The sequence below is a fragment of the Sceloporus occidentalis genome, unplaced genomic scaffold (assembly GCF_023333645.1).
Source record: "Sceloporus occidentalis isolate IW3139 unplaced genomic scaffold, rSceOcc1.0.p SCAF_4, whole genome shotgun sequence".
Lineage (NCBI taxonomy): Eukaryota > Metazoa > Chordata > Lepidosauria > Squamata > Phrynosomatidae > Sceloporus > Sceloporus occidentalis.
In genome coordinates this window covers 24935765-24953241 of record NW_028316984.1, presented here as the reverse complement: position 1 = coordinate 24953241, position 17477 = coordinate 24935765, and the positions used below count along the sequence as shown (strand labels likewise).

The following is a 17477-nucleotide window of genomic DNA, read 5'->3' as shown; positions in this document are numbered from 1 at the left end:
TTGAGATAAAGCATTTTAAATTTAGAAGATAAGTTTTAAAGATGAAGATAAAGCAAAGCATATTGTTGGTTTCAAGCTTTCATGTTTCCCTCAGTGCTGAAAAGCTTGCTTACATACAGGCATACCTCAGTCAGTTAACAAAGCCTCTGGTAAAAAAGTTGCTTTCTACAAAGTCTTTTAAAGCCTTTCTAGTACCCCTTTTCCTCCTCTTTTGTCTAGCTAGAAGTTTTTGAGCAGTATCAGCATTGGGAGGATGGTGAAAGAGGACTGGAGAAACAGATTTTCAGTACTTGGGGCAGTGTGTCTGCAGTAAACAAAAACAAAAAAGATTCTGGGCTAGGAAAGGATGGGATTCTACTGTAGCTGTGTGTACCTGTCTGTAGCAGGCAAGGGAAACAGCAGCTGCTTCCAGAATACCTTACTTAGCATGTGGGAACAGCAAAACAGTGAGAAAAGGGTAAAGCTGGCAAATCTGCCTCATTAGCAACCACACCATTAAATTCCTTGTGATTGGGTGGGCTATAAATAAATCATTATTATTATTATTATCATGTTGTTGTTTTTTTAAATCCCAAAATAATTAAATAAATAAAAGAGACAGAGATCTGGCCATAAAAATGGAAATCAAGAAACAGAAAAGTGGGAGTTGGTAAAATAAAAAATAATAATCTCTTGATGTTTTTTGGGAGAAGTTTTCAAGTGTTCTCTTTAAACTTTAACAGGTTTCTGTTTACTTGCTCAAGGGTTATCTGACATACTGTCGTTGTTTCACTTCACATATTTGGTGAAACATGTTAAGGTGCTCTTCTTTTTTGTTGTGTAGGAATGTATCCATATTCTTTCATACTATTTTTGCCTCTGGTACTAAATGTTCATGTTAAAGAAGTAATGCCCAGAAATACATACATTTCATTAATTGACATATAGCTAGAGAGAGAGAGCGAGATCAAGTTTACAGTCATAACTTGATAGTCCTTATTTAAATCTAAAACAGCTCTTAATTTACCACTTTCAGCTAACAGAACAGTTGGCCAAGGAGTCTAGCCTGCGGGAGAATTTGCAAGAATCCCAGGCTGTCCTGATTTATCAGATGAATGATATGGAAATGATGGTGGAGAAAGAACGGAAGCAGGTTTGTGAGGCACCAGCAACATCTTGTCCTTCCTTTATGATTTTACCAAACTGCAGTATGCAGACTATGGAATGGCTACTCTTAATGCAAAAATGTAAAGCAGCATATTGTTTATGATTGTTCTTAAAAATTGGTACAGTGGGACCTCCCCTTATGCTGGGATCTGTTCCGATCCCTCTGCATAAGGGGAAATCAGCTGTATGCTGGAGCCCTATAGGAACTAATGGGGTCCGGGCCTGCGGCACATGGCAACACATCAGCACATGTATGCGATGGGCACATGCTCCATTAGTTCTTCTGGGGTGTGCCACGGGCTCTTCCGGCACGGTTTTCAGCGTATGCTGAAAGCTGGGTATGGTGTGCCTGCGTAAAACATGGGCGCACTGTATTACTGCAAACATGGGCGCACTGTATTACTGCTCCAGCTGTTCATCCATCAATACTACTGTTGTGCAAAAACCAATTCTGCTATAGAACTTTTTGTCCAGTTCTTCATACAGGTCCTCCTCTTGCTGTAGGGGCAGTTCCATATTTGAGGATGTGATGCTCCCACCCTGGACCCCAAAGACAAAAAGAGCCGTGTGAATCAAGATTATTAACATAAAGTTTTATGGTTGCACATTAGCTTTCCCATTCTTCAGCTTTCTAGCTTCAGCAAAGACCTTGGATATTTAAAGGAATGCAGTGTTTTACAGAGTGCATTTTTGGACACTGTTACAGGTTCATAATTTGCAGCAGGACTGTAACGCTTTACGGCAGGATATTCAAATATCTCGAGAGAGACTGCAAAAGGAAGAAGAGAGGAAAGTCCAGCTGGAGCAGGAATGTACACTGCTTAAAAGCAATCTAGGTATTTGTCGTTTTTGAATCTTTTGAGTGTATTAAGATGCCCTGGTTACTGTATCGTAGTTGTATGTGACTTGAGTGCTCTATCCTTAATGACTGGCAACTGAATGTGTGAAGTAAGACCGCTGAAAGTCATTGTGCCTGAGATTAAAGTTCTAAATGTGATGTTAAAATCTGCGACAGCCCATTTGTGAGTGAATGTCGTCGTTCAGTGGTGAAGTTGCCAAGTGATGAACATGCATCTATGACACAGACCTCAAAAACAAGAAATCGAATGATTTGACTTCTGTGAAAGACAGGCTTAAGGGGCAGAACTGGAGAGAATGACTATAAGTGATTGGTGATGTGGTTCTGAATTCTTGGAAGGTGCTGAAATCTTCCATGCCTTCTGTTTTTCTAGCTGTGGAGGGACAATTCTTGTCTCACAGAGGGCTGGGCTGTGAGGCAGGTTGATTTCCAAGGTCAAGTGTGGTTTATTTGAGTGCTCTTTGTCCCTATTCACTGAAATATAAAAATACATTTTTATGCCTAAATATAAAATGACATATAAATGTAAACCATCAGACAAAGTTAACATTAGAGTGAAGTGATTGCAGTAATAGTGAGATAAATGTCTCAACAGATTGAACTGACATTGTAAGTCTTTTTAGAAATGATACAAAACAAGTTGCAAGTAGTCATGCAGCTGATTCTTCAGGATTTTGTGGTGATAATTGGAACTGTTGAAAAGAGAATTTATTTGCTGTTTTTCTGGTTGTTGTGAAGACATAAAGGACATCCTCTATAAGAAACCATACTGTGAGATGGATGCGAAGCCTCTAAGATTTGTTACTGCTTTTTGAAGGGACAGGGGGTTGATCACTTTACTCATGTCCTTCCAGTGGGCTTCACGTAGGCTATTTATTGGCTGCTAGACTGAATGCTGGACTAGAGAGCATTGTGGGCTACTCCAGCATGGGTTTTCTTATGTTCATATATATGTGTATTTAGAAGCGCTGGTATAAAGGAGGGAGGAATACCTGTTAAATCAGCCAGACAGTTTTAGAATCTATGACTGGAATCATGACTGGAATCATGTGGTACATTACAGTGCTATAGACAGTATTGCTGAGAGGAGAAAAAGGCTGTGGTGCAGTACTCATGAAGGATGTAAGGCAGTTGAACAATAGACTGCTTGAAGATGACAGATATTTGTCTGTCTTCCTTCATCACTGCTGCACAATCCTGGAGAAAAAAGGCAATTGCTATCAACAGGAGTCCTGCTCCTCAAATGGAGTTCACCTTGAAAAAAATTACTGTTTTGACTAGGATTCCAAGAATCTTCCAGCCAGTTTGGCCAATGGCCAAAAGCTTCTGGGTGCTGAATTCCACAAATAAACTTTCTACACTCTGAATCCTAGTCTAACACGTTGCTTAGTGTGGGAAATCCAGAGTTGCAGCATTCCCAACAGATTGCTTCTGCTTGGGTGAGGACCTTCTGTGATGGGGTGGACCATCACTCCTCTAGGTAATTGGATCTGTTGGCAAACTGTTGTTACCTTCTTGATAAGAGTAGCTCAGCAGTGGAACCATCTACCTAGTGGTGTGGTGGATTCTTCCTTGCTGGCAGTCTTCAAACAGTTGTACATACACACCATTCTATTTTGCCAGGGCCAGGCATTGCAGATTTTCACCTGCATTTGATAGGAGAGGGTGACCTATCACATGTTAAACTGCAGTAACTGAGAAGAATGCACAGAAAGTGTACTAAGTGCATGAAATTAAACATGTCTTTATGCAGAAATGAAAGGCATACTTGCTTTAGCTTATGTGAAAGGATAAATAGCCTACAGACCACCCCTGTTTACATTAGCAATAGTTCATGCTGGCATCAGACCAATATAGTTACCAAGAAACATGCCTAGTATTGCCACCACTAGTCCTGGCCTAGCAGTACTATAAGAAAAGGTAATTGACAGTTGCTGTGTGCCTGCTAAAAGATGCTAGGGAAAAGTAGCACACAACATAAAAGTCCTGGTGGTGCAGTGGTTAAATGCTGGTAGTGCAGCCACTCACAGCCACAAGGTTGTGAGTTCGATCCTGCACGGCTCCAGGGTCCACTCAGCCTTCCATTCTTCCATAGGTCAGTAAAATGAGTGCCCAGCTGGTTGGGAGAAATTGGCTTACACATTGTAAGCTGCTTAGGGATGCTAGTTCACTGATAAACGGTATAGAAATGTACTTGCAATTGCTATTGTTGTGACAAGTTCTTAATTTTGTATCTAGTATTTTTTTTCCTTTTTAAAAATATATATAGAGATGGTTAATGCTTTAATTAATAACTACAGAATTCCACAACCATTTTAATTGCAATCTGTTCTAGACTCCCAAGAGGCTACCATTTCCAGGCTCAATGAAGAAGCAAAAGTAAGTGTAAAAGAAAATTCAGGCATTGGGCTAATTCCTCCTCTCCCCATTATGTTTCTATCATTCATGGAAGTGAGGTCTTTTGGCTAATAATTTAAGAGCTATAGTCGTTTTTATGAACTTCCTTGTTACATTAAAAATAAAAGACAGGAAAATAGACTGCATTGATGATCCTGCTTTAATAGCATGAAATGATTTGTGCACTTTAAAATGTTTTTCTTAAGAGTTAAATTCTTTTCTTTTCCTCTAGATTGCACAGGTGTCCTTGAGCAAAATCCATGAAGAGAATGCACGGCTGCAAACAGAAATAACCACTTTGCAAGAGGTGGCAGAAAAAGTGCAAGTAATAGAAATAGCTGTTTGAAGGTCTAGATTCAAAATTATGTAGAACAGAGAGGCTAAATTACTTTACAAGGACTGGAGAAATTTTGTTTGTGTCCATTTGTTTTGCTCTTAAGAACCAAGTTTTCAAATAATCCGGGAAGCTTTTTTTAAAAAAGTCTAGGAATGAAAATCTGGGGACATAGGAGATATGGGACAGGGCAGATTATGGGGAAGTTGCTTTTTATCTACCACTGCTCCCAAAATCTCCAGCCATCAGTGTTATTTTGCCACAGGGAATTGCCACAGAGGTAGCAGGGTACTGCACTTCCATCTCCACTGAAGGCTTTCCCCAACATCCTATCCCCAGGACCTGCCTATTTGTTCTTAGTGTATTCCTAAAATCCCTAAAAATAAGGATTTCTGCCCCCCACCTCTGACAGAAAGAGCCTAGGGACCATAGAATAGCTCTTTCAAACTTCTGGCACCTGTTTCCATTTAATTGCCATCTCCTCTCCCCCGGCATCTCAAAGTATGCAGAAATGCCAAAGTGGACACTTCCGCTTTCAAGATAAAGATGTGAAGTATTGGGATTAGGTATGCAGGTTGGGAGAGGGGTAAAGCCTTCTATGGTTCCCCCTGCCCCCCGAAATGTCCTGCTACTGCTGTAGAAAGGTTTTCTTTTCCTTCTTAGATGCTTAATGAGCAGTTGACCCAACAATGTACAGAGCTGAGTGGTGCCCTTCGGAGTATTACCATGGAGAAGGCTCAACTGATCACAGAGCATCAGGCTGTTCTTAAGGTGTGGTTTTCATTTTAATGTACATTTATTTAATCTATTCCTCACAGAAATGCATTTCATGGCCTGTTTGTATCGTGGATGGCATGAAGACATGGTTATACATTTGTGTGGCTACTGATACTCTGCAGAATTGTTCCATGTGCTAGAGATGGAAGAACCTACTGAGAGTCTGTTCTCAATGGTTGCTCCCAATGCGTTCTCTGATACCTTTAAGCCTTTGAGATAACCATGTCCTGGAGCGCCTTCTGTATCAGATAGGTCCACAGTGATTTGGTATTGGATTCCAAGAAGGCATGACAAGTGCCCTTGCAGTGTGGTTGTTGAAGAGGAACTTGGGAGGTCCAGTTTTTAGTCCTCACTGAATCATTAATTTTATTGGGTGACCTAAGACCGGTCACTCTGTTCTTCTTTACAAGACTGCTTTTTTTTCAAGCTTATTCTGTCTTGATATCTCCTGAGATTGCAATGTTGGCTTCCTTTTGTTTTTAAGATCTAACTGTCCAGTTCTTGTCTGGCCTGACCAATGTGGTAAAATAATGGAGAGAAGTAATTTGACAACCCCTGGAAATTTTCTCTTCTATTTGGGAGTAGGGGGTGAGGTGTGAAGACTCATTAGGTTTTGAGCAGATGACGTACATACCTTAGCCAATTAGCCAGCAGAAAGTTTTTGTGTTGAGTAAGAAGTAAAGATATTTTGTGGCAGCAGAGCATATAACTATAAATTACTCTTTTCTCTTTTAGGTAGAACAGGAGAAAATTAATCAGAAACTGCAAGAACAAGATCTAATTTTGGATGCTGCTCGGGCCAGCATTATGGAAGAGCTGCAGACTGTGCAGAATGAAAAAACTCAGCTCCAGAGAGAGATGTGAGAGAAACAGTTGGTATTTGTGCTGTTTGTTCTTATATGTGATCTGCTTCCTTTTCTATTCTGCTCCCCTCTGGCCTTTTTTTTTTTTTAAATGTTAAGCTAATAAGGTGCTAGTCTTTTGAAAGCAGGGTGTCTCCTTCAGTAGTATGTATCTCCTGTTCGGCATAGTAGCCACCTCCTGTTTTGAAGACTGCAACAGATAATAAACCTGCAATGCATTTGTGTTTCCTACACAGTGAAGTCCTGCGTTCTGAGCATGCTGACTGCAAGCAGAAAGTTTGCAAAGCTGAGGAGACCACAGCCACCCCAAATGAGTTAGTGGAGTCTACAGTTGCCATGGTACAAAGTGAACTGGAGACAGCGCTACAGAAGAGAGACACTCTGCTGAAGGAAAAAGGGATCCTAGAGGAAGAGGTACAGTAGATAGTTTCTGTGTTCTTAATTTGAAGACATTTGTCTACATCCAGTTGCTAGTCCCAACTATAGCTGAGTAGCCCTAATAATTCAGTGGGATATACATTAGTGCTGATTAGCAACTGATTCATTGGGTCTACTTTAGTTGGAATTAGCAGTTGGATTCAAGCCTGTGTTGCCTTAACACTTTGGTAGGGGACATTAAATGTTCCTTAGAAAAACTATTGTTTACTTTCTGTTTTTCATCACCGGTACTATGGAATGGCATGATTTCATACAGTCTCATTTGGATGAAGAAAATGCTCTTGTATCAAATTGTCTTCATTCAATCTGTCTATGAAAACAGCACATAGAAGGAGAACATTCCTCATTTGAACTGCAGTTGGTCATTGTGGATACAGGCTTGAATCCTGTCCCAGCTCGAGTAGGCCCATCGAACCAGTGGGATTTATGTAAGTATTGACTCAAGACTGAACAATTCGTTCAGTGGGTCTACTCAAGTAGGAACTACAAATAGGATACCGGCCTCAGCATTAATTTCTTGAAGATGGGAAATGTACATAGGTTGTAAAAATCCAAATCTTGTATTTAATGTACTTATTTGTCCTTTTGGTCATTAACATATCCTCCCACATTATGTGTTCATTATCTTTCATTTTAAACTCTGGTTTTGACCGAAGTTAATATATACAGCATTGAGTGGACATTATCTTTGTTGATCTAAATTGAGCTAACTGTATAAGGTTGAGTCTCCCTTATGCGGAATTCCAAAATACAAAATATTCCAAAATTGTCCAAATAGATGGCTGAGATACTGACACCTTCACTTTCTGATGGTTCAGTCTACACAATCTTTGTTTCATGCACAAAATTATTGTGTATAGAATTACCCTCAGGCTATGTATATAAGATACAGTCTGCCCTCAGCATATATACCCTTGCTGTATGTTGTTTTAAGCTTATGTAGACAGCGAGCGGCGAGGGACAAAATAATAGACACCACCATTCAAATAAATGGGACTCCAGCATACACGAAGTTTGCCTTAGATGGGGGACTCCAGAACAGATCCCCTGCATATGGCAAGGGCAGACTATATAGAGAAAGCATAAATGAATTCCATGTTTACCATAAACTTGGGTCCCATCTCTAAGATATGCAAATGTATATGCAAATATTCCAAAATCCAAAAAACTCCCAAATAGTTCTGTTACCAAACATTTCATATAAGGGAGACACAGCCTATGTATATATTCATTATAGATACTGAGCTCACAATCTATTTTGAACAATTAGATGCATTTTTCTCTATTTCTGTCACTGTCTTTTTTTTTGGTTTGTGTTTGCTTAAGGTGGGGGGGGGGGGGGCAAGTTAAAATCCTGACTGTCACCAAATCAGGATTATGTTATAGAGGAATGTGAGTTCGTGTGTGTGTGTGTGAGAGAGAGAAAGGGACCACAATTCTGCAAGGAAGGAAATACAGCTGCATATGAAATACATATGAAGATTAGCATTGCAACAAGAGGGAAATGAAGAAATGAAAAGTGACAAGGCATGTTGGTGCAGGCACAGCTGGAATTAGAAGTTGTCACTCATTGGTCTGATATATTTTGCTCATACATTTTAGGAGATAATGTAGAACAGCTTAGATATTCCCTTGGAGAGATTGATGATAAATTATTTTTAACTCTTGCTGACAGATGCAGAAAACAATATATCAATTAACGCAAGACAACAAAAGATTGGAAGCAGAGCTAGAGGAAAGCAAGGTATGATGTTGTATTTATAAGTGCTGATGAGGCTATTTTTTCTGTCATTTGGGCCCTATACAGACTGGCCTGAAAGGCTGGCCTGTGGGTTGAGTCAGGAGTTGTGTCCAAATGACGCACACCTTGACTCTGCCCCAGGGCACCATGGTGCTACACGCCACTCCACGCAGTGCTGAAGAAGCGCCATATAGCCATGCCACCATGGCTATGGCACCCTTCCAAGGACACAAAAAGGATCAACTTTTTGTGGCTCATTTTTGTGCCCTCAAAAGGCTGGATCAGGGCCACAGCATGAGGTTGCTGTGGCCCCAATCCGGCTAGGAAAGGGGGGCCATCTGTCAAGCCCCTTTCACTTTCTAAGAATTAATGATGCTGTTGTAATTAACAGGGTCACAGTGAAGGCTACTTCTGGATCTTTGTGTAGCTTTGTAAACTCCAGTAAAGGTTTAAATAAACTCAGAAAACCTAACAGGACTCCTTTGCCTGAGGACATCATCCACCTTTTTTCTACACCACAGCCTGATTCATCCTAGCTTGGCTCTGTTGTGGCTGTAGTCATAACCTATTGTTTAAGTAGCTATCCAGTAGCCATCCAGCAACATAATTCAGGAGCTACAGATTGTTTGTGGATTTGCAGCGAAGGCTGTTCACCATATCCATTTATTATTCTAGATTCTGAATGTTTTTCATTCTCTTTGTCCCACCACTGAAAGCAATAAATTAGGTGAAGATTCTACTCTGCCCTGAGTTCTTTGAATATAGAGCAGAAGAGAAATATTTTAAAAATTAATAATATAAATAAAATTAAAACATTTTATCCATACATGTGTTTAAACAAATACGGTCAGCCCTCCATAACCATGGATTCAAGCATCCACGGTTTGAAAATATTTTTAAAACATAAATATTCCAAAAAGCAATCCTTGATTTTGCCATTTTATACAAGGGACACCATCTTACTGTGTCATTGTATTTAATGGGACTTGAGTATCCACGAATTTTGGTATCTACCCCAGCGGATACCAAGGGCCCACTGTAATATATATTTCATATACTGTACATGCATGATAATCACAAAGCTGCAACAAAACTAGATTGGATTAAATATTACTGAACTGCTTCTTGAAGTAGTGAATAATTCTTCACTGTTGTCCACCAGCACAAATGAAATTAATTTCTTTCCTTTAAAAAAAAGTTGGAAATTGGTCCTCTGAAAGAGACACTAAAGACACTAGAGGAAGAAAACAAGAAATTAATGGAGCGGGAAGCTGCTTTGGAATATCAACAAGTAGGTAAAACATAACCTGTTAAGTTCCACCCTCCTTTTTGCTTCAAGTAATGTGTAAGAGGAAGGAATAATTAGCAATAATGAGCCAGAATGTTTAGCATTCTGTAGTTCCTTTGAGAAAATAATCTTTAATGTGGATATGTAGGCTCAGTGTATTTTTAGCTAAAGGTATTCTATCAGACTTGTTTCATTTGCCATCACTAGTATGATCAACCCCAGGGAAAATCTGACTGTTTCCACCTCTTCGATCAGTATAGGTGTCAAACATTCCAAGAGCTATTAAGTCTTGTAAGCAGTCCTTAACATGCCTTTGTTATCTACACAAAATGTTGAATTACTTTAAATTACTTTCACCTGATTTCCTTAGTCAATGGAAAAAGCGACTGACTTTGGAAATGTGTGGCTTCTATTACATGCCATGGCTTCAGACTCTTCTCTTATTTGTCAGATATCAGGAGTGCAGGTGGCAAAAAGTATACAGTTGACCTTCCTCATTTGCTGCTTTCACTTTTGCAGATTTGATTATTCATGGATTCGATTAATAGGTTCTCTCTAGTAATCACTAAGTCCTCTAGAATCACTCTGCTGGAAATTGACGATAGAATCACACTGGTGGATCTTGAGATTCCTAAAGAAAACACTTCTCTAGGCATTTGCACGATTATGTGGTCAACCTCTGGTGAATATGGACCATAGAATTGCACTGGAGGACCTAGAGATTCCCAGAGAGGTATTCTCTCAGGTTAAAAAAAACCTTTTTTTTAAATTTGTGGTTTTTCCACTTTTCCAGGAATCCTGTGCCCCTACCCCAAGTGAATGTGGAGGGCCCACTGTATTATGAATAGTGAATAGTATGCTTATACAGTGGTAGGGAAAAAAATGAAAAGAGGACAATAGTAGCCCTGGGTTGGAAAAAGTTAAGAATGCAATGGGGGGGAGGTGAGTGTATGTGTGAATTAAAGAGATGGTATGATCTCTGCTTTTGTTTTCCTAGCATGCCCAGCAACAAGTAAAGCAGGTTGTAGAAGAGCTGACAGACAACAAAAACAAACTAGCATATGACAAAGGAAAACTTCAGGTAACTAAACTTTGTGAGGCAAGAGTCCTTCTTGTCTTTGTGAGCCAAGACTCCTTCTGACTTCCTGTCTCCCAGGCTAGCATGGTTTAAGAGAGAGAAACAGAGTGGAATAAATAAAAATACTATGGAAGTGATATTTTAATGTTTGAGTGCTTGAGAGGCACTTGCATTATCTTTTCTTGAAAAATAGGTAAGTGATGACCACAAAGAAGGGAGATGGGATGATATAGTTCTGAAGTTGTGTGCACATTTATTGTTGAGAGATCTTTACTGTGTTGTTTTGTTTTTCCTGGGTCTTGTATCTTAGTATGATTTGCCTTTGAAATCCATTTGGTAGAGAGACCATTCATAAATACATATGCTTAAATAAAAAACTTTTTTAAAATAAAAAAACCCTTTTTTTTACGTTCCATGGAAAACGAACTTTTTGATGCTCAATATGTTTAGAGCTTGATATTTTAAAAGCAACTTTATTGGCATGGATATCTTTCATAATTGCCTTTCCCTTGAATTCATGGGGACAAGGTTCTACTATGCAGCATGGTACTGCTATATTGCTGAAAGAGCTGCAACAGTGTGAGTCATGGGAGAATTAAGGTCTGAGACTGCAAAAGTGTCCCCATAGACTGGAGCCAATGATGACTCCTATAGGAACCCCCACCCCAGTCCATGTGGTTGATGGTCTTGAACTATTACAGAGATGCAGAAGAAACGCCTTCTATGGCACTGCTGTAGCATTTGAAGGGAACCTGAAATTTACTTTTAATTCAATCCAAACTCAACACTAGGCTTGAGCTACCTTTTCTCAAATGCTGGGTGAGTAAAATATATGTCTGTAAGTGGTAATGATAGTGAGATTGCACAGAATAACATCCCTAGTACCAAACTGTGCTGGCAGTCCCAATCCTTGGAAGTGAATCCCATAATTTAAATATACCTTACTTGCATGAAAAAGTAAGTAACATTGCACTTGTAAAGTAGATAGTATTTGGAATGTATGTAGTATTTAAATAGTGCAACAACAGATACTGAGTTTTATATATGGTAATGCTAGATAAACTGTAGATTACAGTGGTCCCTCCACATTTGCTGGGGTTAGGGGTGAATGACCCCCGTGAATGTGGAAAAACCGCAAATAAAAAAGTACTATTCTTTTTAGCTGAGAGAATACCTCTCTAGGACTCTCCAGATCCTCCAGGGCAACTCTGTGGTCAACATCTGCCAGAACATGCAGGGTGACCTACAAATGCCCAGAGAGGTGTTTTCTCTAGTAACTTTTGGGTATTCCAGCACAACTCTGGTCGATATCTACCAGAGGCTGATCATAGAATCCTGCTAGAGGACCTACAAATGCCTAGAGAAGGATTTTCTCTAGGAACTTGTAGGTTCTCCAGCACAACTCTATAGTCAGCTTCTGGCAGAATTGTGCTGGAGGACTTCCTAGAGATGATGTAGTAATCAAACCCGCAAATAATCAAATCTGAAAAAGTTGAAGCCGCATATGTGGAGTACCAACTGTACAATAAATGGATTGCTATCTTTTCATGCTTTAGACATTATTTTTCTAGAGCTGAGTATTAATAATTTCTCCTTTTGGAAAATCCTGATACTGTTTTCAGATCACAACCACACATTTCAGAAAGTGATGAGATAAATTATCTTTCATTTCCCCAGACAAGAGTACAACAGCTAGAAGAAGAAGTGCAGTCCCTTACAGATGTACATTTAGAAAATAATCAGCTTCGTAAGCAGAATACTGCCCTGAAGAAGAAATATAATCAGGTACTCCAGAAATGTAGAGGATGGCATGGTCTTGTAGTGAGTATGCAGGCAGATGGATTTTGAATTCTTTACAAGCATTGTTGTCATATGTTGTGCTCAGTGGCACAGAAAGGGTTGATTTGTATCAAGTAGCTTTGCCAGATATTTCTGCTTTTGCCAGAAAAACACTGGGAACAGAGTAGAGTGAACTTTCCCCAGCCTACTATATAGTTTATATACTTTATAGTTCTTATACATACACTGCACACTTTGATTTCCTTCGTCTGCTTCTGCCCTATATAACTCTTGGGCATCCAGCTTCCACAAGTCTCACACGGGGGCGGGGATGTACCCCAACTCAGGGATACTGTTTATCTAGCAACAGAGAACTAGAGTATTAGCCGTGAGATAGTCTAGTTTGAATTAGATGCAATTTTATCACTCCTATGAGGGGATGTTGGATCCATCAGCTGAAGCAGTGTAATGATTGTTTTCTGTACACCACCTGCTGCAACATAAAGCGGTCCTTTCCTATCCACGGGGATTCGATTCTGGGGAACCCTGCAGATGGGAAAAACTGTGGATGGTTGCACCCCATTCTATTCAGTGGTAGTGACATGCATGCCGTCACACCAGTGCATCCGGCATGCACACAGCACCATTGCATAAAATGGGCCATGGCAATCAGCAGGCATAAAAATCTGTGGATTGGTAACCTGTTGATACATTTGGCAAACTACATTTCACTGATGAAACTTATAAGTGTAACGTGCCAGTTTTCAGTACCAAACAAAGTTTGCAGAAGGCCTGGAATTGCGTCCAGCAGAACTGGTCAATCTAGATGTTATTTATAGTTTTTTTGTGGGTTTTTCAGGCTATGTGGCCATGTTCTAGCAGAGAAACTCTGCTAGAACATGGCCACATAGCCCAAAAAACCCACAAAAAACTATGGATGCCGGCCATGAAAGCCTTCGACTTTACATTAGATGTTATTTCATTATAGAAACCAGGATGCTTTTACTTTTAGTTTCTAAAAGAGTTTTGTTTTGCTCCCCAGTTTAGCTCCTCTGTTGACACACTTCCCTCCAAATCCTTTGCCGCATAAAATTGGGGGCTGTGGGTTTTTTTAACCCGAAACACTGATTTGGGCAAGGAAGCGGGAATAGCTTTGTTAGAATGGCAGCCAGTCAGCATTTTGCCTGGACAGCTTCTGCTAGAAATAGGAAGTACTGTCTGCTGCAGTTTGATTCTCTGAGGAACATTCTATGTCAGGCCTGAAAGGAGAGAGTGAAGATCTATAACATGCACCAGTGATTCTGTAAAAAGATTTAAATTCTGTAGCACAAAATTCAGATTTTGCGTTTGGAATACATGATGTATATTTACATGAAGTTTAGTTGTATTACAATATTTTAGTTTTCATTGAATTTGGAAGTACAGAGAGTTAAAAACAGGTTGTTGAAGTTTTGGTTAAGATTTGTGAATTTTTGTCAGGTGTTGCTTGTACATTTTCCAGCATTTCTGGGCAGTCATGCAGATTCCATATATCAACTGATGCATGGAATACAAAGATATCTGGAAAGAAGTGTTGCGTGGAAACTGACTGTCTCTTGAAATACTAAAAACCTAGTTACTTAAACCTCTTTATTCTTGCATGTTTCAGATTAACGCAGAATTTAACTCAGTCAGAATGAATGCACAGAGGTTAGAAGCACAACTTAAACAGGTATTTAAGCAATGAGATACTCCTTTTGAAAACTTAAGATGCTTCATGTTTGGGACTAGAATAAAGTTGGGAATGGTTTATGTTTATTCTTATTCCATATACCTGTCAGAGTGAAAAGTGGAGACAGCTTGGATCATATTCCGATGTTTTGAAGCCACCCTGGTGCTGTTGTGAAATTGTAGTGTCTGGGCAGGGATTTTATTTTTAATCTAATTTATAAGCTACTCTTTTTACAGCTGGCTTTCAGAATATATCTAGTGATACTGTCAGACCCTCTTTTAGGGTTTTTCACTTGAGACTCAGAGAAATAGAGAAGATTCAGTGTGAATAATATAGTTCTTCTGAGTTAATAATAGTGTGGATCTCTAAAGGAAATCAATGAGAAGGGAGAAAAGGCAAAGAGAAACAGATTTTTTTCCTTTGCATTTCCCTCAGCCTAAAGTGCTCTATTTCCACCCTGTTGATCTGATCAGGGAGTTAAGCCTCCCATTCCCACATTTCTGGTCTTCAATGCCATCATGGAAGCTTACTTCCCTAAAATTGTCATGGGAGCTGGAATATCTTGGGCATCCATTAAGCACAAAGTACTCTTACCTCCTTGAGGTCTATGGGGCCAGAGGGGTGGGTTATCCAGGTTCCCCGCCACACATGCTATGAAACCATCTCAGGGGAATTTTACTAGTAGGAAGAGAAACAAAGAATACTTATTTACTCATTTAAGTAATTTTTAAACTTATTATTCAAAGTGGCATGAAATTAACTGAGGGTGGCACCTGGCTCAGGCTACCCAAGAACTAGCAGCTCAGCCTACAGCCCACACTAGTTTGGGGAGTTTTGGTTATTAGGTTTGCAAAGACAGGTGGTGCAGATCCCATCTCTTGCTTCCCATCCTTCCACATCATTTGTAACTCTCGGTACCTGAAAACACACTAAGGCTTAAATTTCCTCTCTCTCTCTCTTACATTTATATATCCTTTCTCCATTCATTTTCTCTGCAGAGATATTTCCACAGATATGAACACACACAGTAAATTTTAAGAAAAGTAAATATTAAGAACATATGAGAGAGCTTCTAAAGGAACATGACAGTGGGGCAATCTGTGGGGTGCATGAAGCTTCCAAGCCACTCCAGTCCTCCTGTCCCAACCCCAGTTTCCCACCAAAACAGCTGCCATGGTTGACTTTATGTGGCATCCATAACAAGAAAGCTCCACTTGCTCCCTCCTCTTTTCTCCCATTCTAAATCTTAAGGCACTCTCCCTTGCCACCTTCCTTCCCTCCCTTCTTTGTAAGACAGAGGAAGAATGCTACCATTGCCAGACTCTGTTAAGAGCTGGCTGCTTGCTGGATCCTCTCAGTAGGACAGACAGCTCCCTCCAAAATAGGTAGGCTCTCAAGGTCCAGAAGCAACCCAAGCCAGGTGCTGGCCATCACAATACCAATGTTTGTTATTTTCTTTCCTTCCTTTGCCTTCTGAGGGAAGAGGGGGGCAGAAGGAGAGAAAGAGCAGGGATAAGGTTAGATTATTTGTTGCTTAATAGCAAGTGAGCAGCATCAGATGAAAGCATTAGCAAGATATGGAGAAAACATTAAGGGAAAAGTTGACCGTATACATTCCCAGTGTGTTCAGCTGCTTCATCTACTGCTGCCTCTTAAGTGCTGCTCTCTCATATCTTGTAAAAATAAATTTAAAATCTCAAATATAATTCAAAATTTTAATGAATTAAATTAATGTAGTAATAGTAAGAGAGGACCCAAGTGTTCTACAAGAAGATCCAGTTCAAAACTTTATGCAGAACATAGTGTCAGGCACAATGATCGTTCAGGAGACTAGTGGCAGAATTAGAAGTCAACTTGTAAATGATCCCCCAGTATATACAATTCATCCATCTAGTCTGAATTCTGAAGATTGGATTGGTGGGCTATTCCACTTTTCATGTCATGCTATGACATAAGAGGAAGACCTCGTGACATCACAAATGGAGCACAGTAATGACTCATTATTGTTCCTGTGACCTCAGAGAGAACCCATATTGATTCATCTCTCATAAGAGGGGCTGTTGAGCATTTAACTTTTCAGTTACCATCTTGGGGGAAGGCAGGCATATCCTGTATAAAATGGCTTCCTTTGGACTCCCTCACTGACCTATATCAACTTTCTAAAGCAACAGATATGGAAGGGTTAAGAGTCAGTACATATAAATGAAGCCCTTGCTGATCCTTAAGTGAATAGACCTTTGGAGCACTGTTTTTTATCTTCCTGAGCCTTTTCCAAGTCTTTCATTTTTCCTTCTTAGACAACAAACCGTGTAGCAAAAATGCCTCTTAAAAAAAGGAAGTCTTTTGAAAGTTGCTGGCAGCAGAAGCCCAGTGATGATTTTCATTCATGCCTGGCCTGTGACATAAATGGCAATGTGAGCCTTGATGAGCAAGATTGTAGTCGGTATTCCACAACACGCAGAGTTCGCTTCATGATAGATCTACCTGCAAGGGAGTCTGTCTCTGACTGTGGTGATAGTTGCAAAGCCTCTCCAGCTGTTAAGACCACAGAGGAAATGCTAGAGAGTGAAATGGATATACCTGGTCCCAAATGGTTGCAAACCACATGGGATGTAGCTAGTGAGGGAAGAGAGCTCCAGAGGGTGAGTGCAAAGCCCTAAGATGTTACCCACGGAGAAACTTGTGCAAATCTGGTAGCTGAATTGGAACATGGAATGAGAAAATGGAAGGGGAGAATGAAAAACAAACAATGCCCAGGAAACCTCTAGAGTGCTTCCTTGAAAGCAGATGGTTGCTATCCCATATGTGCCTGTTTATCTGCCTCTCTCTCATTTATGTGCCCCTCATTATCTCTTGTCTGTCACTGTCATACACCCACAACATGTATGTGATAAAGAAAGACACACATACCAAAACGTCTTTGTTGCTGCTACATGATCTTTCATGATAACAGTTCAGGATGTGATGCATCCTGGACTTCACTATAAGAAAAGCTTATTTCATTTTATTGTCTTTACTTTTTAATGTGGAAGCATGGCCTCAGTTGTTCCATTTTTACTCCCGGGG

At 39.9% G+C, this 17477-nt stretch overlaps 1 protein-coding gene across 2 annotated transcripts in view; it reads left to right on the top strand.

Moving 5' to 3' along the window:
* Positions 1-17477, top strand: part of CCDC150 (coiled-coil domain containing 150) — a 40943-nt gene that overhangs the window by 10153 nt on the left and 13313 nt on the right. For both annotated transcript variants that reach the window (XM_089519526.1, XM_089519527.1), the window contains 12 exons: positions 1016-1132; positions 1853-1982; positions 4341-4384; positions 4635-4727; positions 5400-5507; positions 6249-6373; positions 6613-6790; positions 8490-8558; positions 9754-9846; positions 10841-10924; positions 12599-12706; positions 14349-14411. In XM_089519526.1, the coding sequence (XP_089375652.1) occupies positions 1016-1132; positions 1853-1982; positions 4341-4384; positions 4635-4727; positions 5400-5507; positions 6249-6373; positions 6613-6790; positions 8490-8558; positions 9754-9846; positions 10841-10924; positions 12599-12706; positions 14349-14411 (1212 nt within the window). The remainder of the gene's footprint in view (positions 1-1015; positions 1133-1852; positions 1983-4340; positions 4385-4634; positions 4728-5399; positions 5508-6248; positions 6374-6612; positions 6791-8489; positions 8559-9753; positions 9847-10840; positions 10925-12598; positions 12707-14348; positions 14412-17477) is intronic.